The 24,559-nt window shown below is 37.8% G+C and overlaps 1 protein-coding gene across 4 annotated transcripts in view; it reads right to left on the bottom strand.

Moving 5' to 3' along the window:
• ZFAT (zinc finger and AT-hook domain containing) overlaps positions 1-24,559 on the bottom strand; it is a 75,610-nt gene that overhangs the window by 33,453 nt on the left and 17,598 nt on the right. For all 4 annotated transcript variants that reach the window (XM_068180512.1, XM_068180523.1, XM_068180533.1 and 1 more), the window contains exons 4-8: positions 18,827-19,000; positions 11,138-11,288; positions 9,390-10,858; positions 7,973-8,205; positions 1,478-1,565 (exon numbers count right to left, since the gene is read on the bottom strand). In XM_068180512.1, coding sequence (XP_068036613.1) covers positions 1,478-1,565; positions 7,973-8,205; positions 9,390-10,858; positions 11,138-11,288; positions 18,827-19,000 — 2,115 coding nt within the window. The remainder of the gene's footprint in view (positions 1-1,477; positions 1,566-7,972; positions 8,206-9,389; positions 10,859-11,137; positions 11,289-18,826; positions 19,001-24,559) is intronic.

Raw genomic sequence — 24,559 nt, 5'->3', positions numbered from 1 at the left:
CAAGTTTAGTACTTCAGGCCTCCAGAATTAACTGGTATTTCTGGACTTCAGACATAGCACACATTGATCATTCAGCAGTCAGTGGACCAGTACAGGCTAATAACAACATGTGAGGGCACAGAACATCATTGTCCTGCCAGTTCTCAGGTCCTGTTACGTAGGGAAGTCTCCTATGCTCCCTGCCTGAGGCAGCACGAAGGCTTCAAAGGCACAGTTCTTGAGACTCAATTTCTATGCTTACTGGTGTTATACCTCCTGACTACAGTATAGTTCAGAAGCTTTTCTCATCTCAATTTCCTGCATCAGACATGTCCTCTGACGTACGACCAGCCCTCCAACCACACTGCTCTGGAGTGGTCTGCAAATAAAGAGGTTTAGTAACTAAAGAGCTGAAGTGGGAGTCCAGGACAAAATTCAAGTGAAGGAAATTGTTTAAAACACGGGTCTAGCACTATCTAGTGGCAGTAGGAAGACAAACTACTGCTTTACCTATTGTGCTGTACATCTGACAAGAAAGACAAGGAAAGTTACATCATTTTAATTGGATTTTTTTCCCTTAGACTCAGTCTGAGCATGACCAGTGTTTTCCTTCTTTGTATCCAATTATGTCAGGTGATAAGGAGCACTGTAGATGAATTAATGAAAGTGTCACCTCTCCCTCCTCTGCAGTAGCAGCAGGACTTTCTATCCAATGTAACGCAGAGCCTGAGCAGCAGGAAATTAGGGACACACCAGTGTGACTGCTGAGTTCACATCAGTGAGTTTAAATCAGTCCCCACACCAGCATTTTGGCATCGAGTTCCCAAGATCTGAGAAAGGATTGTTTACTCAGGCCCAGCACACAGACTGACCACATTCATGTTATTTTGTACTTGCACTGATAAACCAGGGCACCAGAATGCAAGGTGTAAACAGAGTTTGGAGCAGTTTGCTGGACCCAGCCAGGCTTGCCAGCTCCATTACTACTGGCCATATCACATCCCAGCTGGTTCTAGCAGGAGCCCTGCTGCAGACTCCAGCTGGCCCTGGGGGTCCAGCCCAGCCCACAGGACCTGGGCATGCACAGGGCCAGTTCTGCATTCCCATCAGGCACCTACAGACAAAGCATGAGCCCTGAACACATTCCTGTCAGTTCATGTAAGTCCAGTGGGAATTTTACATCTCCTGGGTTGCTACAGGAGGTGTGGCTGATGCCAAACTTCCAGTGCTTAATTTGAATTCACCCTTTGCCAGATGAAGACAGATTTCTTAGCACAATTATCTGACATATTCCATGCTCAAACAGTAACACTTTTCACTCTAAATTCTAACATCTGCAAAACCAACACAATTCTCCCTCTAAACCAGTTGAATTAGAAATAGATTCTTCTCTTTCTTAGGAAAGAGAAGAAATATGTGATTACATTACACTGCTCATTCTAAACTCTTATCCATTTATTGCAATAGACTGAGAAATCTTCCTTGATTTTTTTCTTACCAGGGTGATTTGTCTTGATGTGAGATTTTATAAGTCGATCTTCAGAAAATGACTTCTCACACACAGGACAGGAATAACTCTTTTTATCCTTAAGTGAGAAAGAAAGATTGCATTTTCAGTCTACTGGTATAATCACTATAGTCATTATTCAGTAATACATGGTTCTCAACAAAGTTATAATTCAAGGTTCAGTTTTTAAGGAAAAAATGAATGTATTTATAGTGAAATAAGTGAAGGAGAAATATTAGAAGACTCTAAGCACATCATTAATCCTCATGAATACAGAGCTCCAAGTTACAGCAGACGAGAATATGCACAATAAATGTAAGCATTATATTCTGACTGACTCTGTAGAAAATCAGGAGTTGAAAGATCAAGTCACATAACAGAAGAAAAAGTATTTGATGTAAGCAGTAATATTTAGAGGTTTTTCTTCTTTTTTTTCACAAGTCCACCCTTCTGAAACCTAAGGATTACATCTTCTGAAAACAACCACCACTATGTGGATTTATAAAATGGCCTGAAACTGAGCAGCAGAGTTAACAATGACAGATGCCATTACTTGTTCAGTGTCTACATTTCTAACTACTTTATAAATATTCAGCATTTTATGTATTACCGATAAAGTCTTATTCTACTATTTTGATTTAAAGACTGCTGTGGATTTTCTCAGTGTCACTGACATTATAAGAGATTTAACATTATCAGTCAAGTTCAACTGCAGAGTTTTGATGTCTTTTTTCCTATATGCAATTTCAGTCTCATTGTAATTTTCATGTTTTTCCAAATGCATCTAACTCCATGTAAAAATATAGGAATTTTCTCCATTACACTTTAAATTAAACCTTGACAGTCACTGTTGTGCTTACCACAGTCACAATACAAATTGGAGAGACTGATCTTTCCAGAAGTACCTGTTGGCACTGGATGCTCAATCAAATGAGTGGGTCATAGTCGCCTCTGCACTGAGTAGATTAATTTATAAGTGGATTATGAAAACCACAGATGGAGGGTGTCTAGTTAGTCCTGACAGCTGGGCTGGTGCCCAAGTAACACATTACTTGGTTGGAGAGGTACAGCTGCTCACCTACCAGAGATCTCTGAAAAGGTGAGCTGAAGCCACAGAACAGACACTTCACTACTTATTCCAGGAGGACAGAAAAACTTCCTGAGGAGTGTGGAAGAAGATTATTGATCAAAATGAGACAGACCCCTGTGCTATGAAGGAGAAAACTGGAGATCACAGGAGGCTAAGGGTCCTGGACTCTACCAGTTTTTGACCTTTGACCAAAGAGAATCTCTGACTATCAAGAAGGACTGTACAAGGACGTCATTATTGTCCAGATGTTGCTGTACAATTGTACAGCTGTAAATGGAGGCCTCTCTTGAAAGGAAAGCAAAAATTCATGAGTTTTCATGGCAGACAGGTTTTGGAATAAGATGCAGCATTTGCAGTCTCATGTACCTCTGAGAAACAAATCCCTGTGTTGAAGAACCTTACAAGTTAAAACCAGCAGTAGCCCTAGAACAGTTGGGCTGAAATAGCAATAAACACTCCCACGACTGTAGGACATGAAGCTCTCAGTGCCATTAATGTGGCAGTGGCACAAGAAGAATTCTACCGGAGCTGACAGTCATTTGCTCCTGTGAGAAAACCTGCACCAGGGACTGGGGATGGCAGCTACACAAGGATTACCAGCCTGAGGGCAGTACTTTGCTATGATGGAGTTTGGGCTGTCATCATTTTAAGCCCTAAGAATCTTAAGGGGGAAAAAGGAGCATCAGAGAATACTAGCTGAGTTTTGGAAGAGATTCAAGGAGCTTACAAAGCTGACAAAACCTTGAACAAGAGATGTTAGTTTGTGGAATTAGGGTCTCTCAAATGATATAACCTAAATCTGCTACTGATGATTTTGGATTTCTACCTGAACACATTAGTCCAATAAGGATTGGTAGATTAATCATAACAAAGCTACATAGCAGTGTTTGCACCTTTTCAAAGATGTAGTTGCAGGATCACATTCATAATTTGGCACATATAAGAAAAACAGCACAAAATCATTTAGGGGCTCTTGAGCTGAAATGTGTTGACAGATCTCAGTCTGTTCCTCAAATTTGCTATCTATCTGATTTCAAAATATACAACAAATAAAGGGAAAAAAAGTATATTTTTAATGAACAGTTGGGTTTTGCTGGTCTGTAATACTCACTGAATTAAGTATTTCTCAGTGTGACCAGAAGATTGAAACAAATGTTAAATAAGAAAAAAAAAATTCAACACTCCATTACACACATGCTACTTCAGCTGACGTGCTGTTAACTGTGACAACTTTACATTCCTATTAATATTCTCAAGGAAGGCAAGGCTATAAACCTATAACTTAGAAGAAAAACCAAAATAATCAGTAAATGCATCAAGAGCGATAGAGCAACATGAATGGATGGGTGCTGAGAACTCATCTTTCCACAAGATGATGGTAACAAAATCTTCAATAATGAAATAATGCCAACAGCTTTTTTCAAGCTGTTAGAAAATTATCCACACCAAGTTCTGCAGAAGTGATCTTCAAAAGGGTTATCTTTTGTAGTGCAACAGAGCGTGCCTAGGAGCACTGAGTCCCTTCAGAGTGTGTCTGTCAAGCTCCAGTTTCTCCAGAGAGTGCCCAGCTGAAGCCAAACCTTTACTTGCTGGGCATCCAGGCCAGTGCCAGAGTACTGGAGCTTATGCTGTCAGCTTGGAATGCTTAAGTGTTCGTCTGTTGCTGCCCTGAGAGCTTGTGTGAGTCCTTCAGTGCAATCCCACCACTCTCAAAACAGTTTCAAAAAACCCCTGTTGCAAATGAAGCATTTCAGAGCACCCAGATCACAACATGGAGCCCCAGAAAAGCTCCCCAGCACCACAGCTCCAGCTCTTCAGGTGCCCTGGCTGTAGGTGATGACAGAAACCCTTTGAAGGCTGAGGTTGCAGTAATACCTGAATCACATTTCTGCATGCAAGTTTTCTTTTGATAAGAATGAAAGTTATTTTTGTTATGTCTTACTGGAATACCTGCCTTTTAAATGCCTTTGAAGGTTTTTTTGAAGGACAGAAACAGAAGTGAAGCATAGAGAGAACTGCATCTACCTTTGTTAGAGACCAGCTGCAAAGTCCAATCAGCTGTTTAAATGTCAAAGGCTATTACTGCCTGATATTTGCTCAACATCCCTATTAGCCAATTTGAGAAAATATAAGAAACTTAAAATAATTCCTAAGTAAAGTAGGTTTTTGACTGAAAGTGTTGTTTACATTCCATAAAACAGGAATTTAATTAGGTACTTTAATTAGAATTAAGTATTCTTAAACCTAGTGAAAATAAATTAGTCTAATATTATCAAAAATTTTCCTGTTTATACTATTTTGTTATTAAATAAGGCCACTGAAATAATAATCACAATGCATTTCTGTTTATATAAATGAATTAAGATTGTGCTAAGAAAGCATCAGCTATACTGCATTATCCATTTATAGTGCTCTGAAGAGAATTTTATTTCTCTGGGGCATGTGTTTCAAGATAATTTAAAGGGTACGTATACAAGTATACAGTCACAAAAATAAAAATTAAAACCGTCTACTAAATATTGGCAGTCACAGAACATATCCAGGAAAAGTTCCCACAACTCAAGACAATATTTGATTGCATAATTTTGTAGTAGAATAAAGGGCCAAAGCCTGCTCCCATATCTATTTAGACCAACAGAAATTTTATTTCTAACACTCATGGGATCAGAATTAGACCCCCAAGTTACACTTCTGAGGAGTGAATATCTCCAGAAATCTTCACCACAGTTGTCATGATGTTCAAATAAAAATTTTCCCAAAATATTCCTGCATTAAACTGATGTCCCATTAAAATGCAACTCAGCTGAAAGGATGTGATGTACCTAGGAGACAGCTGTGCACACATGTGAAGGAGGCTACAGAAAAATGTGCAGATGTTTAGACAGACTTGTCTGAAGTCTGGCAAGAAGCAGAACTCAGCTCACAAAATGACAAAATGACCTGCATACAGCACTTAAGCATTTTTTTTGTGAAATAACTATCAGTAAAAACAAATGCCAAGCTGACATTCATTATGGAAGTGAGGACTAAGAGCAAAAGCTGACTTCCAACTGAGTGCCCAACCATTAGATCAGAGATGTTTTTGTTAACTGCTTCCCTTTGCAGTACCTTGCATTCTTGACTGCTCCGCAGCAGTGCTCCAGAGGCAGAGGTAACACAGCCAGAGCATTGACCATGTGAAAATTTACTCTCCTCAGGAAGGGCAAATAAGCAATCAGAGCTTGAGCATCTCACATCCTACCAACAGCTCCGCTATTACATGAAAGGTCAACAGCATAATGGAATTTCTAAGTATCCTTCCAAGGACAAGAATAATTTACATCCCAAAATGTGCATGAAAGAAAATGTAGGCACCAAAAAGGGTGGTGGTTCTGGGTCTGAACTGCAGTTTTATAGAGGTGCTAACACTGCAGTATCAATTACACACATAGACCTAAAATATGTTCAGAGACAAACCTCTCTGTGGTGTTTATCTGCTCAGCACAGTGAGTATGGCAAAAGCCACTTGGGGTTGTAAACAAACTCTGGTACCTACTTCAGCATTGTTCAATTCCACACCCTGCCCTTAAATGTTACCATGAGCTCAGTCACAATATAGATTGTCCTAAAGCAATTTGAAACTGCCCAGCCCTTTCCTAGGTCCCGTGACACTGAAGTGATTGGTCATGTCACAGTTTGAACTTTGAAAGAGCTCAGTGAATGCCAATAAATATCAAAATTCTACAATAAAAGCCCTAGGAGCAAAAGATGAGTACTGAAAATCAGAGAAGATACACAAAGTTTTGGTTTTGAATCAAGCCCTGCCTCAATTCCCATGCTTCAAAAGTAAAAATCTTCCCTGTAACAGCAATGTGTAGCAAACACAGAAGGCAAAAGGCAGCACATTCACACTCCCCATCATCATCTGCCAGGGAATACCCAATCCCAAATTCAGTGCAAGACTTGGGTGCTGCATAGAGATTAAAGTGGGTGGCTATACAGTGATAAATACAAGGATGAAGGGAAAGCTCCTTTTCAATACCCATCATTTATCTTCTACAAATAATGCAGGGATCCAGCTGAAATGCAGCCAGCAAGGAGGTGATGCAGGATGTGCATCCACACAAGAAACCGAACTGACATTTCAATATCTTCTGTCTCCAGAGAAGTTAAATTTTATTAGTTATTAATAATTGCTTTTTCAAATTAAAATTGAAGTAGATTTCCACATTTAACTGCGCATAGATATATTTTTGAAGAAGTGGTCCTTTTCACTGAGGCATGCATGGAGTAAATATAGCAAGCAGTGGGCACAAAGACCATATGAGAATTGCCAAAATCTAATACATTAACTTTTCAATACATTTAAATAAATATATTTGACAGTAAGTATCAGTAAGTATGTTTCTGAAAGATTTTGCTGTCACAATTGTTTTAATTATGAAATTAATTTTCTCAGTTCTATTTAGAATTATGAAAATGATCTTCCTGGTGGGAGCTGTTGGACATTCATCAGACTTGACAACCAGGTACTTATGGAAGGATACAGGAGAGCTAATTGTAGACTCTTTTTTCTTAAGTGTTCTTAGACATCAATTACACAGATTTTTGCTATCAGATGGGCATTGTAAACATAATGAATTCAAAAACATCCAAAAAGAAAGTCTATTATGTGAATTTTTTGCACCTTTCACAACAAATTCAGATTCCATTTCAATTATTTACAGAAGGGGAGGACACAAGGGGGGAAATTTTTCCTTTTTGTGTCATCTCTTCTGTTTGGTTTTAAAGTTCTTCAGAAGTAACTGCTTAAGAAGAGTAAGGAGGTGAAGTGTTGCTCTGTTCCAAATACCTTTAAAGTAACTTCAACGGTTGGAAATACTGACCAATAGTCTACCAAGACCTGGTTTTAGCACATGGCACTCTGAGCTGGAGAGCTTTCTGAACAAGACAGAAACCTTTAAAATGTGATCTTTCTGTCTTTGTCAACACAACAGAAAATGGTAGATGTTCAACTGCAACTAGGTGGAGATACTAGGGAAAAATCCTTTTTAATAACTTAAATATTTTTTGTCTGTAGTTATTAAGAAGAATATATTTTCATTTTACACAAGTCATCTATTTATGAAGGAAGGGAATTCAGGTTCACAGAATGAAGTAATGTAACAATAGTACCAACTCAAAGGACCTGAAAATACTGGGAAAGCCAAAGGGAGAAAATGGATACAGACATACTCCCCTGGAAACAGCTCTGAGAATGTTGAAATATCCAGTTACTCTAAGTCAGGTATTCCCAGAAGTGTGCAGAGAACACACAGGTTAGAACCCTGAGTTATGTCTTCAAGTATTTCCACAGAATTACAAACACTGAAGAAGACACTGAATTCAGACAAACACACATTTGGTTTGCTACTCACCAGATCTGTGTGAACTTTAAGGTGTGCCTGGAGCTTGTATTTATCTGGAGTGGAGTAGTCACAATGTTCTGTGGGACATTTCAGCAAAATATTGCTGTGTTTCTGGATGACGTGACGCTTAAGGCAGTTCTTGGTGATGGAAGAGTAATTGCACTGGGAGCAGTAATACAAATGTTCTCGAGTGTGCGTACGGACATGCATGTCATAGTGCACCTGGTACCAAAACAACTTGCCTGAAAATTAAATTAAACATGAAGAAAGTAATTCCTAAACAATTGTTAGTGAAAATTCAAAAAGATAACCAATTTTCTTTCAGGATAAAACACACTGTTTGAATCCTGTCCCTTCTGTCTTTGATGAAAACTTGTCTACAGACCCTTCACTACTGAAAACATATTTACAAATCCACCTTTGCCTAAAGGTTACACATGTTACACATCCTGAAACAGCCTAACAAGAGCAACTTTAATACATATCAGTAATCTTTTTCCTAAAGAAAAAGTCCTTTACATCTGTTCTCTTATGCAAAGAATCTGAATGCAACTGTACACTAAAAGAGACTGCTAAAATATTTTTTGTTACTTTCGTTTATGTTACTACTTCTTAAAAGCCTTTTTGGCATAATGGCACCAAAATGTTCAAAGCAATTCATCTAATATACAATGTTATGATGTTTCAAAAACTTGTTTTTTCAGACTTCAATTCCTTTCCTTTTCAAGAATAAAAACTACAAAATAAATCCTGAATTGCTTTCTTTCTAGTTAAATAAACACAAACATTTTCAGTTAGAATAAGTGGGAATGGTGTGTTATTCACACTTCATAAATGTAAAAACCCAAACAATTACAATCAGGATAGTCTTGATTTTATACCATGTAATTAAAATTTTCATCTCAAAGGACCTGGTTCAAAATAAGACACAAAATTATCTAGTATCTATGTTTCTATTGTACAGAAAGTATATTACTATACATCCTCCTACACTATATGAAAAAAACTGGATTTTGTACTTAGCTGATAATGAAGCTCAAGCATTAAAGCACGGACTGAGCTAATGCTGATCACATGCCTAAATCTGCTGTGCTTGGCCCCAGTGAAAGTTGTGACTTGGGGAGATGCCATGTGGACAGAAATAATCTAATTCTATCAAATTTCACATCAACAGAAAACTCAGCCTTGCAAGGAACTGCTTTGCTATATTCTACTAGTGGGTTTTTTTGAGGAGATTTGACTCATTTCACATTATTTGTACAGCAAAAAATAAATCCCAGACCCCAGAATCCATACTGAAGTACAAAATTAATTCTGCTGCAAAGATACACCAATATATCAAACACTGTAAACTGGAGGAGCAGGAAAAAGATAGCTCATTGCGTAAGATTTAACAAACCCCAAACATAATTCTACTGCTCCTTACCACAGTATTCACATTCCAAGTCTCCATAAACCTTCCTTATCCTCTCCCGCAGCTCAGTGTTCATTTGTCTCTTCTGCAAGCTGTCCAGGATCTGCATGAAGGCGACGGATCCGTTCCCCCCGCTGGCTGTAGCTGTGTTGGAAGAGGCTGCCTGGGGGCTGGTGGCTGCACCAGCTTCTGTTGCTGCCAAAGGGTCCGTGGGTTCTGCTGAATTTTGAATGGGTGGATTGCTTGTTTCTGATTCACCAGGAGGAACAGACTGGATTCTCTCTTCAAGAACTGGAAGGTTCTCAGTCATTGTGTTGTTCTGACTCACATTTAAACTTTTGTCTTCAGATAGTAAAAGGTGAATTTCTTCACCCTGATCATTTACAGAACTGCATTGATTAACTTCCTCTTCATTTGGAGGAGAACCTTTTAACTCTTCAGGGCCAGCAGTACCATTTTTCAGCAGGAAGCACTCTGATGCTACACAGGGCTGAACGTCTGGGACTGCTACATCTGTTGTCTGACACAGTGTCTCTGCTGCATTCTTCACCAGAGGATTTTCTAATTCTAAGGAAAGGACTGCATCAATTTTTACATCACCATTATGCTGACCATCATGGTTTACAGCTGCAGCTGCTGATTCGCCTTTAGAAGCAGATGGCTGTGGGGTGTTAACAGCATCAATACTCGTGACAGTCGATTCGCCCGTAGTTTGTGTCTGCTGTTCACCAAGGGCTTCTGGCTGGATGTCACCTCCTGGCTCAAGCAGGCAGAAGCTCTGGTTGATAGAACTATTAAAAACAAAATCCTCCTGCAGATCTGCGTGCACATCTTTGATGTGAGCACGGAGCCTCACAGAACTGACAAACTTCTTCAGGCACACAGAACACACGTATACAAAAGGGTGCTTTCGAACGTGAAGCTCAAGGGCTTGGTATTTAGTGGCTCCATGCCCACAGAGCTCACAAGCAAAGGGTCTTTCATCACCATGAACAAGCATGTGACGGTCGCGGTCCAGCTCATTTTTGAATTTGCGCTCACAAATATGGCAGTCATAGAGAAGCTGTCTTTTGCCCTCTCGTGTCATCAAGCGAAGCTCATCAAAAACATCTTTCACCTTTTTGTCTTGAAGGTCGTGAGTTTCCTTCATATGCTTGATCAAATTTTTAACATCTGAGTATTTCTTTTTGCAGAAACGACAGTGCTGCTTAATCTTCTTATGAACCCTTTCAATATGGACTTTGAGATGGCCTTTGCTGAGGCAAGTGAAGGTGCAATAATCACAGCTGAACTTCTCCCCGGTGTGCTTCCGCAGGTGAACGTTCAGGTTGGCTTTGATGGCACTGGCATAACTGCAGTAAGAACACTTGTAAGGTTTCTCATTTGTATGAATCCTCAGATGTGCTTGAAGGGAGTGTTTAAATTTGAACACCTTGTTACAGTATTCACATGTAAAAATTTTCAGCTGAGTTGGACCCAACCTAAAAAATACCAAACAAGCAGTTATATTTACAGTAGTGAACCTTGGTAACATAATGTGTTGAAATTTCCCTGGACATTCTATAATGGACAGAAATGCTTAGTTTTTAAAAAAATGTATTCTCCAAAGACATTTTAAATTACACAGCTTATTCATAGTTAACTTTCAGCTGTTCCTTTATTTAAAGGTCTCAGAAAAATATCCCAGTTTCATGAAAATGGATGGGGAAGCACTTCATTCATATTCTGCATGAACACAAATATAAGTACTTCAAAACTACCTGCTTGTTTTCATTGCCTGTTCATATGGGGTTTGCTGAATGGCATATTCTTGATATCCTTTTCGTTGTGATGGGTCTTGGACTGTTGTGTCTGGAGTTTTGGGTTCACTTTCATGAGGAGAAGCCTCGAGAGGAACAATTTTTCTGGCTCCTAAAAGAAGAATGGAAATAATGCTCATTAAAAATTTCACACTAGAAACATGCATTGTCTATAATATTAAAGTGTAAATTAAACAATAAACTCTGTAATCATTAGTCTGACTGGTTTTGTTTCTGTTGTTAATGATGGATATACTTCCAGAAGCCATCAGTACTTACACCACAGTTCTGTTTAAATAACTTACCAGGACTGATAGCTCAGAGTGTTATTCATCGTGCTTGATGCCTGCTACAAGGAGATTCTACATGCAAATATTTCCACTTTAAAAGATTGTAAATCTTCTAAATAAAATTTGAATTTTTCTGTTTCTGCTTCATACCACATCCTTTGAAAAATATACCAAGCTGTTTAATTGGCTCCACAAATAAGGCTGGGGAAAAGTTTAGTCTAAAAGACAATTTAGTCTATATTTAAAACTATGTACATTTTTTCCTTAAACTCCTTGTATTTTGGGGCATATTGCCATCCCTCAGAATGAAAATATGTTTGGAACAGGCTTCCCAGGGCAGTGGTCACAGCTCCAAGCCTGACAGAGCCCAAAAAATGTTTGGACAATGCTCTCAGGCACATGGTGTGATTCTTGGGGCTGTCCTGTGCTGGGCCAGGAGATGGACTCAGTCTTTATGGAGCCTTTCCAACTCAGGATATTCTGATTCTATGTTCCATATGCACTTCTCAGTCTATGCTGGGAGCAGAAGGAGCTCTACTGAATACATTTAGCCCAGATTCCTGAAGATATTATTTATGAAATATAGGCAGCACTAACATAAAATCTCTGAAATCACAGTGAGGGTTACCCAACAACAGGTGTGAAAGACTTAGTGAGGAGACTAGAAGGACATGGAGGAAAGAAGTGCTGTAGACAACAAGGAGAAAAACAGAGATTCTGTGGGTCCTTCAGAATGATTTTAAGTGAGAAATTGAGATATTTTGAGAAGAGACCATATGGGAGTACCTAAAGCTATTGAAGCTTTTCCTATCAGACTGGACATTAGGCAACTCTGTAACTAAACAGAATAACTAAACTGCAATAGCTCTATTGCTCACTAAACTCTTTGCATCAAAACCAGCTTTTTTGGAGTAGTGTTTTTTTAACAATACTTTCAGTTCTGTACTAAAGATTTTGCAGGTTCAACAGAACTGATCTTCCAAGTTTTTACCCTAAACGTTACTAGAACATTACAACTTCTATTCTTTCTATTCCTCCCTTTCCCAAAAATGTCAGATTGTCCACAGGCTTGCACCTCCCAAATTGCACTGTCCCAGTGAGCTGGTACCTTGTCATTACAGCACAGGAGCATGGCTCAGACTGTGGGTTCAGTACAAAGGTAATAGAACAGACATCAGATACCAGAAAAGTGTTCTGAAACTTCAATACATAAAATAGAAGCAAATTCTCTATTTAGAGTGACTCAGTTAAAAGAAAATAGGTCTTAAACTGCTTTATATGCATGATTGCCTCTTCTAGGCCTCCCATTTCTTGACTGTGAGACAAAGATTCTCATTAAATGCTCCACACTAACTCTCCTCTGTGCCCTTCTGCGTTTCAGGATGTTTGAGCATTTCCTAAAAGGATTGCCAAACTGTTTAATAGACTTTCATACTACCACTATAAAAATTTAATCATCTAAGTTGGGTGAACTGAATATAGACTCACTAGATAAATACTAACTCACCAGTATTTTACATACTGTGAGTGGGCAGAATGCTCCAAGGTTATCCTCATGTTACTGCCTCTAAATTACCTATGCATTTCACACAGAGACAAATGTCTTTAAAAACTTGAAGAGGGAGATTCAGATTTTCAGTCATGCTGATGAAGTGGGAGATTGCTACTTCCCACCCTTAGAAGATAGGGAAGCATTAAGAAACATTAGATGTCTCCATCCACTTGTAATGTTGCCTGAGGGTGCAACAGACCAGCAGCCACAGCAATCACCACTAGATCACAGACTCATGACTACAGCATATGCCCAGGAAGTGAGAAAATTGGTTTCTAGGCTCTACCCAGCCTAGTCCCCACATGTCCCAAATCCCAAAAGAATGCCCTCAGTATTCAGGTTAAGGAAATGCCTAAGAACAAAGCAAACACATAAAAGGTCTTATTTTTCATTAAAAACATCAAATGCCAATAATGAAGATAAAGGTCTTCCTGCTTCTCTAGGCAATCATTTCAAGAAGTCAAAGCATATAAATATCAGGGTTAAAAAAAAGAAGAAGTTTACTGTACTGATAATTTCTTTCAGAAAAATCCTTCTTCCAGCACTATCATATCTCTATTTTAAAGGCAGAATCGACTTTAGTTTACTAGACTTTATTTATGCCTTTTGCTTTCCTCTTTTCAGTCAATATCATCTAAGTAAATCTGCCTTCTGAAGAAAAAGATTTGAGTTCTTCATGGCATTCTGACAGCAGCTTCTACAGATAAGCATTACCCAGTGAGCCTCATCTCTGGCTCAAATTCAGAGATGGCCTCCAGTGTCTTACAGTCCGTCCCTTAGAAAAACAGCTTGTCCTTCACTACAGAGTTCTCCTATACTTGTCAACAGTCTAAAAGGTAATGGAATTATTAGGAATGGATCAGAAATAAACCAGGACAGAAACATCAACCTAATTCTTATTAATTCAACTAAATTCTGCAAATGTCCTAAAGCTTCAACTATAGATCACAAGAAAGGATAAAGAAGAACCAGAAAACAGTAACAAAGACAAAATCAGAAGTATTTTGTTTGGGAAAGGGATACAGATTTTGGAGACCTTCAGCTTAGAAAAGAGTTAACTTAAAGTGAAATATCAGAAAAAACTCTATAATTAGCAATATTGTGAAAAAAAGTGTGAATAATCATTATTTTGCAACCCAAAAAAACCAGCTCTATGCAGACTTAAATAAAGGAATATGCACTTTCACCCCACATGTAATTAAGTTATGGAACAATTACTGCATAATGTCACAGAGACTGAAAATATAAATGCATCCAAGATGGGATTTAGACACATTAATTGATACATATTAAATATGATAATCTAATGCAAACACCAGGTCAACAACTGTCAGAATCCATGAGACTTTACACAATAAGTGTCTTTTTTCTTTCCTATAGAGATGCTGCATGCTGCCTTTAGACCAACTCTTTTGTTTTAAAAAAGGACTTTAGCTAAAGTATAAAAAAAAACTTCATAATGTAGGCACACATAACAGATTTTAACTGTACAGACTGTAACTCTGGCCTGTACAGTTAAAATAAAGTGCTATGTACATGGAGTGAATATTTGTTTCTTACAATCTCTTTCTGAAGGAATGAGTTTTTCCAGCTTCCACAATATCCTGTGAAATATGCTCCAAATGTGTGTGATCCATAGTAAGACAGTTCTGAAAGTCAAATCATCAGAAACCAACCCTACCCATAATCCCAAAGCTCTCCATGCAAAGCTATCGCTAATCCTCAAAATAAAGCTAAAAAAAAGCAAAAGGACCATTTAACATTTGTGTAGGCTAGCTCACCCTGAGACTGAACACATTTTAATTTAGACAAAAATAGAAACACAGACCCATGTATGGGAGGATGAAGATTCCCCTAGAGCTGGACATTAGATTGGCTGAACTAAATCAATCTGTAAATCCACAATAACATGAACACCTGATCACATTCAGAGGGGAAAGGTTCCATTTTCCTAACCTTATCTAATTCAACGTTTGCTTTAAGTCAGCATAAGAATAGCATCTTTTCTCTGCCTCTCCATTCAACTGCATGTTGGTGATGCCTGAAAAGTACCAGCACAGGGGAACAGGGTTAGAGAGGGGATCCACCTAAAATCTACACTGTATCTCTCCTTCTGCAAATACATGATTAATTTTCTAGTGTGTTTTACTACAGAAGAGCATCAACAGGCACAATGATCTGAAGGACAGAAAGCTGGGGCTGGAGAACAGCACTTGCTTTTGACAGCAGTCTGTACTTACTGACCAAGACACTTTGAAAAGGGGTAGTCCCAAACCTCCTCTTTTCCCCAGGAGGCTCATTTTGCCTGATATTAAATCCATTCACATGTGTCACAAACCCACAACCATCATTCCATGAGCTACAGAACAGAAATTATCTTAAACAAAAAAGACTGATATCGGTTAAAAAGACTGCTACCAGTTAAACTAAGTCAGTCCCAAAATAGTAAGCAAAATGACATTCTTCCACTTCTTCCCCACTGCCCAAAAATTTCGATGGAAGAAGGAACTAAGTGTTCATAGATTACAGATAGAATCCTCTCACACAGTAGCACAAGAACTCATGTGGACTTTTATGGACAGTGGAAATCAAGAAGAGAAAAGCCTTCACAGTGTTGTATTAAGAATTTGTAGTTGAAAAAAAATCCAACTCCTTTAGAAAACAAAAATTAATTATTTTTATGAAACGGAATATTTCATGCTATTTTTGTATTTCTTGAAAACAAACAAACAAAAAAATAATCTACTACTGACCATCTTCACAGGAACTTAAACCGAATCTTCTAGTAACAAGCTGAGTCTTTAAAATATTACAGAATTTACATAAAACAATCATTTAGATGTTCACACCTCTCCTGAATCAAACTAACTGAGCATGAATAATAAATTTGTTTTTGATACCTTGATAATTTACAGAATTTAAACATGGGAAACAAAATACATTAAAAACCCAGAAGATGGAATATTTGGACGAATTTACTCACTTGTTCTTAAAAATAGACTATGCAAAAGAAGTGTCTGCCATTCAAAACAATTTTCAGAAGTACATATAATTGTAGTTATTGCCTCTCTTAATTGTGATGCTTAAGAAAAACTGTCCTGTGTTTGATCTGATGCCTTGGTGTGCTCAGGAACTTAGCACTCCTTCTCTTCAAGGTCTCCACACCCCTCCAGTTATAAAACCACAGAGTAGTTTGGGTAGGAAGGGACCTTAAAGGTCATCTAATTCCAACCTGCCTGCTGTGAGCAGAGCCACCTTCCACTAGACCAGACTGCTCAAAGCCCCATCCAACATGGCCCTGAACACTTCCAGGGATGGGGTATCCACAAATTCCCTGAGCAAACTTTTCCAAGCCTCACCACCCTCACAGTGAAGAAATTCTTCCTGCAACCTAATCTAAAATGACCTTTTTTCATTTTGAAGCTATTTTCCCTTATCCTATCACTCCATGTCCAGGTGCAGGACCCTGTGCTTGGCCTTGCCCTGCAGGAGCTTTGCCCAGGCCTATCAAGGAACTTTAAGGCTTGCACTAAAAAAAAAATCTACAACTTTTATTCAAATTGTATTTACTCGGGTTAATGCCAGCTTTCAGATTTCTATAGCTGTAAATCTTTCATATGCCTCCCAGGAAAACATTACAAAAGAAGAACACTGGGGAAAATCAAAGCTGCCCAAATGTCCTTTCTGGGAAGTTAAAAACTGACTGATCCTGTTTCTTCAAAGGGATTTTGAAAACATCCATTTAGTCATAATCTAAATGATACAAAGCATTGTCCCAAACCTCAACAGTGTTTAGCAAAGTTACAGCAAAGTGTTAATGCAATACTTCTAAAAGAATATTTTATTTAAGAGGGAAAAAATACAGTTTAAGTAGTTCCATAATACTGGGAATAAAATACAGCTAATTCTTAAGGCCTTCTCTATTTTTCTAATTGTCATCTGAAATCTTCCAACAGGATTTTACTGTAATGGACACAAAAAGGGATATTTCCATGCACCCTCAAAACTAGGTACCAGGTGGGTACAGATTGCTAATGCCTGCAGAGAAAGGATTAAGTTTAGATAGTGCTTAAGGAACTTTAAACTTTATTTTCAACTTAACATTACAGATGGTCTAGTACAAAGAAAGCAGAAGAGAAGGGAGAACTATTTCATCTATTTATATTCTCCAACAGCAGTCTACAGGAGTAACTCATCTCTTCAGTACAAATCTCCAGAAAAATGACTATGAAAAAGACTGTGAAAGATTTTTATTAAAAACTCCAGACATTTAAGTATTACTGAGCAAGGGGAACTGTCTAAGAAATGCTAGTGCCATTAAGATATAGTTAGATTGTGGAAATTTATGGAAAAAATAGAAGGAAAATCAATAAAATATGAATTATACCATAATTGCATTAAATGAAATGTTTTTCTTTTGAATCTTTAATAACTTATATTGTGTCTTTTGAATTTCCAAATTCTGAACAGTTGGGTGACAATTCATAACTTTTTGAAGAGTACTGACTTTTTTATTACACATAATTTAGCTGGGAACTTGAATGAAGTAAGATTAACTGTCAGTCAAATAGATGAGAGGGCCTCCAAAAACTGCTGCAGGTTCATACTTGACCATAAATCCGTTTGGTTCATTAAAGTCTTCTGAATGTTTGATGTACTGTGCCCTGTGCCCAAGTACCTCCAAAGTTTACATTATTTTACCGTTTTGAGTACCTGAAAAAGCACATGTGCAAGAAAGCCAAAAATTTTGATTTTCTAAAGAAAAATTTTACTAGGTAGTAATTAAGGCAACAACATCCACTAGATTTACATTCCTCTCCTGCATCACATGCTTCCTACATTTGCTTCATTATCTATCTTTATTATTATTTCATTTGCCTTTTTAGGCCAGTTTTGTAAGGAAATGGATCTTTGATTGCATTATCCATCATGTCTTTCCTCCCCCTCTTGGAAATTCTTCTAGTCCTGCCAGAAATGTAAAGGTCTAAGATAAAAACTCTTACAAAGTGCATAAAATTTAGCACTAGAAGAGGGGAATCTCCAGTTATGGCTCTTTCCAACAGCCCTGAGAAAGGGAGGTTTGTCTATATCCATAAATTAACACCTAAAGGTGTTAATTTACCTAGACCTCCATGAGTCCCTGAACCAGCATATCACAGATCTCAATATCAAAAGATGTTAACAACACAGAGATTCCTACTAGCTTCCAACCCACAACAACAAAATGAAGACCTTGAAGTTGTTCTGATAGTTATAAGTAAAACAAATACTCAGAAATGTAATCAATAATGAAAAGGAGAACAGCAAAACGACAAAGCTGAAACTAATGCAGAAAACTATAAAAAAGGGATTCTGACAGTCGGTCAGAATGGTTAATGATTTATAACCAGTTATTGGTTTATACAAACAGTAAAATGTAAATCTAGGTTTAACTAAATTGTTTGAATCCTTTAATCATTATGTAGAACTTGATTTTCAAATATATATGCACTTTTCTGTTCTCTGGTCAGCGTTTTAGCATTTTCTTCTTTTAAACTATTCACAGACTAAATATAACTGATGTCAAAGCAGTAACTGAGGTTAACTACAGCCAGGTCAAGCATTTCTGGTACCTATGCAGAAATGTGACTGAAGTTCTACAATTACGTTGCTGCCAGATGTGGAGACTCTATCAAGATAATCAAATAATGCTAAATATTTTTCATAAATTAAATATTCCAAGCAATTTTGTCTTAGACCAATGAATGTTTTATACAGTGTCAGTATAATTAAAAAAAAAATTATTATATAATTGGTGATTTTGATTACCTGGAATAGTTTCATGGGCTGTCAAAACCACACTTATAATAGGATTTTTAGCTCCTGAAACCTGCTCAGTCTCCTTAGTTGATGCTGTTTTCTCTGTTTTCTGAACTCTGGGCCTCTTGGGAGTTTTTTCTCGCTCATCTTCCTTCCTGTCAAGGTCAACGTCAGAATCATTACCTAAAGAGCAAACATCAAAAAGAAGGTAACTATGTACAAAAGCAATGCAGGTGACACAGTTACTAACACTGCAAGAACAAATGGGGAGAAAAGTTATGCTACAGTAGAAAGAAAGACATTATCAAAACAAGATGTGCTACATGATCCCTAAAGGGGAACCTTTTTCCCCCTCTATTTAATAAAACTAGTATGATATTTATACAAAGAAAGAAATTAAAAGAGAAAAAAAATCAAAATTTAAAAAATGAATACTCAGAAACATGTGTCTCTAAATTCATTCACGTTATTGTGGATTTCTGTGAAAATGCTACAAATTTCATTGAAGTTCTCATGATTTTGCAATTAATGAACAATTTATTTTTCTCTTTTCAATATTTAATTGTTCTGACAATCTTAGGATTATTTTTTCTAGTAGTGGCTTCATTATCCATTTTATTTAAGGGCAAATCTTTTGACCATCTCTTTGGATTAGACCTTCTTCTGCTCCACTTATTGTAAATCAACAGCCAGAAACATAATTTTTTTTTTTAGTGTTGATTCAAGAATAATTAGGTTCAAAATAGTTCTTTAGTTCAGCCTCACTCCTGACATGTAACTCCTCATTTTGAAGGCCTGCACTTCCAAATCATTACCTGTCGCTGTTCAGAATGCCTTCAACCTCTTAAATAGGAGAAGTTTTCAACCTGTTAACTAGAAAGCCACACAACAGTTGTACACAAAACACTCTTCTGAGATAAAAACGAATAGCCAGTAATCAGCTGATTTCTTTTTTAAAGCAAATGAGGAATTCTGTTACTGAAATTCTAAAAAATAAAAATAAAAGTAAAAAACAAAAAAAAAAACCAACAGTATCTCTATAGATAAATAATTAGCAGCATGGATAAAAAAACAGAGAACTCTTAAGCTCATACAAATAAAATTCCTTATATTAGATGAAGTGGTAGAAGATGCAGACAAGAAAAAACAAAGTCGGCAAATTAAGGCATTATGCAAATGTTTCAGGAAGGAAGGAAAAACTAATGGAAGAAAATTATAAATAAACCCAGTGCATTTTTCTTTTTTTTTCCTCTCTCAATCTACCATCAGTTGATTCAATCTCCAGAGTAAGCAATTCCATGTAAATATAAAATATGCTGTAGCTGCCATGATGAGATAGGAAAACAAAATATAAATAAAAAACCAGTAGGAGCAAACCTGCAGTGTGTCCAGACTTGTTTCTGTCATGTAAACAGCAGAAGGAGTGAAAAGATATACAACATGGAAGCAGCTGTTTTAATTCCAGTAATATTTTGTAAATACTCCGCTGAGATTGAAACAAAGACTGTCTCTGTGGCCTGACTCTAATGGAACAAAGGTTTAAAGTGTCCTGGCTGTTCCGTACAAAAATGAAGGACACAAGCAGAAGCTAAAGCAGCATGGGTAAGGCTGGTCACATAACCTGCATAAACTACAATTTCTGTACTAGACACAGAACCAGAAGGAAACAAGGTGTGCAGGAAGAAGTTTAGCTTTCTCAGGCATCCTGAAACAGAAATCTGTATGCTGAAAACTGGCAGTGATTTAATACTAAACTGAAAGCCTGAAATTAATATTTTAGAGTCTCCAGAATGAGGAACAATGAAAAAGCAAACTGAATTCAAACACAGCCAGCCATGACTCTGCCCAGCTTCCAACTCCTCTGCCTGGAGAGCCCCCTGCTTTTTAACACCTACTAATGATTTTTCCAATTTCATTACAAAAAATCCTTGATCTATGCCTCTTCTCAGCTAGGTTCTTCTCTACGGACTTCTATGATTTTTGGAAAATATTGCTGTTTTATAGGTATAAAGAGTTTCATAATGTCCCCATTTAACTCCTTAATATAGTTGTAAATTATTCATTTATACTAAAAGCACATAGTTCTAGCACTGATATTTTTCTGCAGTACTTGAAAAGGATATTTGAAGATAAAGAAAAACCCCCTTCAAACAGAACCTGCTTGCGCAGTGGTTTCTTTTGGTGTGCTGAGCAGGGGTGTAAGGAAACAGTCAGTCTCTATCTTACAGTTCTTTTGCAACCTTAGTGATTGTATGAAACAAACACATATTTTCACATTTTCTTCATTAAACAACCTCTGTTAATTTATTAGCAAGAATAAAATGAATCATCACAAATTTCTCAGCAGGACCAGGCTACCAACACAAGAAAGTCTTCTCATAAAGAATCAGAATACACAGAATCACAGAATAAACTGAGTGGGAAGGGATCCACAAGGATCATGGAGTCCAACTCCTGGCCCTGCACAGGACCGTCCCCAAGAGCCACACCATGTACCTGAGAATGTAATCTGCTTATTGAATTTCTTCCCTGAGGGTACTTCACATACTGGCTTAATTAATTAATTACTCTGCTTTTGTTCAGTGAGCAGTAAGCAAAACTGAAAAGCATCAGAAAAAAAGCCCCAGAAGATTTTATATACCTATGGACAAAACATGCTTTAGCTAAAAGAAATCCAGAACCATATATTGGAATGAAAGCTCTGATGAGGAAAATGGAATTTTCTCAATTTCGCTAGGGATCATCTAATTCCTAGTAGTTGTATGAACAGAATCCAAGCACCTTACTCCTAAACTCTCCTTTCTAACCATTAATCAATTTAATGATGAAGTAAAGTGGCTGAAGACAAATAACAAAACCATTTATAACAAAACCTTTTCATGTTAATATGCAACACTATTAACTTCTGAGTATTGGAATTCTACTGAAAAAAGGAGAACCACAGATTTGAGTTTGTTTGTGATCCATGTTAGTGAATAACTACGACCATAGTAGCCAACAAATGTTTCACATTTTCTTTCCTGACTTGCCTCTGTCAGGCAGATCAGCTTGTCAGTTTTTTCAGTACAACCAAGGGTCAAGGTGAAGAGATGTACTACCATAAACACTGCTGACTGCCTCCCTGCTTTCAAAACAGACCACAAATACTATTTCAAAAGACTTTAAAAAAACATACAGAATTGCAATATCAAAATATTTATTCGTTAAAATGGAGCTGTTTCATATGAGTAGAATATTTGTGCATGTAGGTTAAGCACTCAAAATTATGGCCATACAAAAACATTTTCATACAAAACCCAAAGCTGGTAAGTACTTCAAACAAAGAATCTCAACTTCCTATATGACAAGAAAACATCTCAACTTTCTCAATATGAGCTGAAAACACCCATCCCCTAACAGGAGGACAACATTCAGTAGAAGCAAAGGTGTGAGGAAGCTGCAGAGTGCTGTGCAATCTCAGTCAACACAAAAAAAAGCCCACACATAGATTGGTGAGAAACAGCAGTGAGAAAATTCCACTGATTTCCTGATCATACATCTGCTATTAGTGCTGAGGATCTGTAAGAACATTTTCACCCTCACATGATACCTGATTAAAAAAAAAAAAATCACCTCTCTACAGTGATCTAGTTCTGATACTTAAACATTAAAATTTATTCATTAATTTGATGCCTGTTGATGGCAGTAGCCCCATTCTACCCTGTCTGAGAGGAAGAAACATCTTCCAGAAACAATTTGTTGATAAGGAGATGGGGTGCACACATTGACAACACTTTTTGCTACTAAGAGAACTATTTCACGGTCTGTGTGTAACCTGAGACTTAAAAATCCTCCAAACCAACAATCCCTATCAAATCATCAAATGAGCAAAAACCTTAACTCTCAATGACAGCTCTTTGTACCTGAACTCTTTCTACACCAAAAAGAACTGTGAAGTGGAAGGTGTGCTTTAGGAATGGATTAAAAGGGACACAAAAGTATGTTTTAATGAAAAAGAGCTTCAACTTTGACCACAGGGCTCAAACAGCCTTTCTATAGTATGTGGCCATCTCATCAGTATTTAGCTGCCTTCCTGGACAAAAATTCCGAAGACTGCTGGATCATAGATTAGAGTGTCAAATAAATGCTTTGTCCATCTCAACTAGGAGAGTTCTGCTGTATAATAATGACCATGGGTTATAAAGGAACACCCTTAGATGAGTTTAAGATGATTTATGAGAAAATGGAGTATATGCCACTTGAACAGTAAGCTGAGTTTCTCCAGGCAGTAAAAGCCTTTGCTTGCTCCTGAACAGGTTTGTTTAGACGAACTGTCTGCACCTCCCCTGCTAAGCAGTCAGCTCAGCACTTTGTCAGCTGGCACCTGGATCCAACAGACAGACGGAGCACCCTCTCTCCCCTCCCCAGCGCCAGGCGTTTCGAACGCCGCTCGTGTTTGCGCAGGAAACACAACGCTGAGCTGCCTCGAACACCATCCAGGAATGCTCAGGTCTGTTCATCAGCAGAGCTACTGCCAGCTCCGAATTAATCAGGGCTTCCAGAGCCCCATCCAACTGCATCGTTCATCTGTCCCAGGACTCTGCTGGAGTCACTAATTGAAGGGACTGCTCTCAGCATTTGTAATTGCATGTATGACATTTCGCAGGCATAGCTACACAGCCTTAACTGGCATGTTTTTAAACTACTCTTCATTCAAATTACGATTTTTTAGCCTCTAAAATGTGGTATTTCAGAGCAGTAGGAGAGCAGCTGAGAAAAAAGAACATGAACTGGCCATTTAAAACTAACACAGGCAATTGCTTCTCCTGCAGAGAATGACATCCTACTTGCAGGACGAATTAATTTAAATTAGAATCCAGCTGATGGCAAAACCATTTTAAACTAAGGCCAAAAGTGACATCTTTAAGATATATGTAGGCTCCCACTTCAGGAGGACTGAATGGTTCACTTCAGAGAAGGGGCTGTAATCTGTCTTCCACCCAAATGCCATTCCCCGGCCATTAAATGACCTCTCTTGTACCTTGCCAGCCAGATCCAAACCATTAGTCAGAAATGTTAACTTTGTTTAACCAAAAAGAAACAGAAATAGGTGTACATACAGTCTGGCTTATAAAACAGCAACTTGCTTAGGCAAATAAACCCTCTATGAAGAAAATATATTTACTAAGCATGTACATGGAAAATTGGAAATACAGCAGACATTTTTTAATCCTGTGCTGTATTGGCTTTGTGTGGCTGTGTTTTGGCAGCAGGGGGGCTACAGTTTGGCTTCTCTGATGGAGATTTGGGTTTAATCCTCATTATCCTGCTCTGATTTGATTGGTAATAAGTTAATTCCCCCAAGTTGTGTCTGTTTTTCCTGTGATGGTAACTCGTGAGTGATCTCTCCCCAAAAGCCTTTTCTTGTATTTTCTCTTTCCAGTCCAGCTGAAGAGCTGCTTCCTGGGCACCCTGGAGTCCAGGCAGGGTCAACCCTCCAGATTTGAAAAAAAAAGATTTTTTTTTTTTTTTTTTTTAAATTCTGTTTTAGTGAATAGGCCTGCAAGGTGAAGGCAATCATCATGCTTTAAAGTATCAAATGAGATGCACAGAGGATGTCAGTGACCAGTAAGGCCTGGTGACTCTGGAAGGAACAGAACTATCCATGAGTCACAGATCTCAGAGATCAATGCAGATCACTGAGAATCTGAATTACAGAAGCAAGGAAGAGCAGAGGCCCACTGCATCTACCAGCTATTCCTC

The sequence above is a fragment of the Anomalospiza imberbis genome, chromosome 1, assembly GCF_031753505.1.
Source record: "Anomalospiza imberbis isolate Cuckoo-Finch-1a 21T00152 chromosome 1, ASM3175350v1, whole genome shotgun sequence".
NCBI classification, from domain to species: domain Eukaryota; kingdom Metazoa; phylum Chordata; class Aves; order Passeriformes; family Viduidae; genus Anomalospiza; species Anomalospiza imberbis.
Note: the sequence above shows the minus strand (reverse complement) of the source record. Positions and strands in the feature narration are given on the sequence as shown.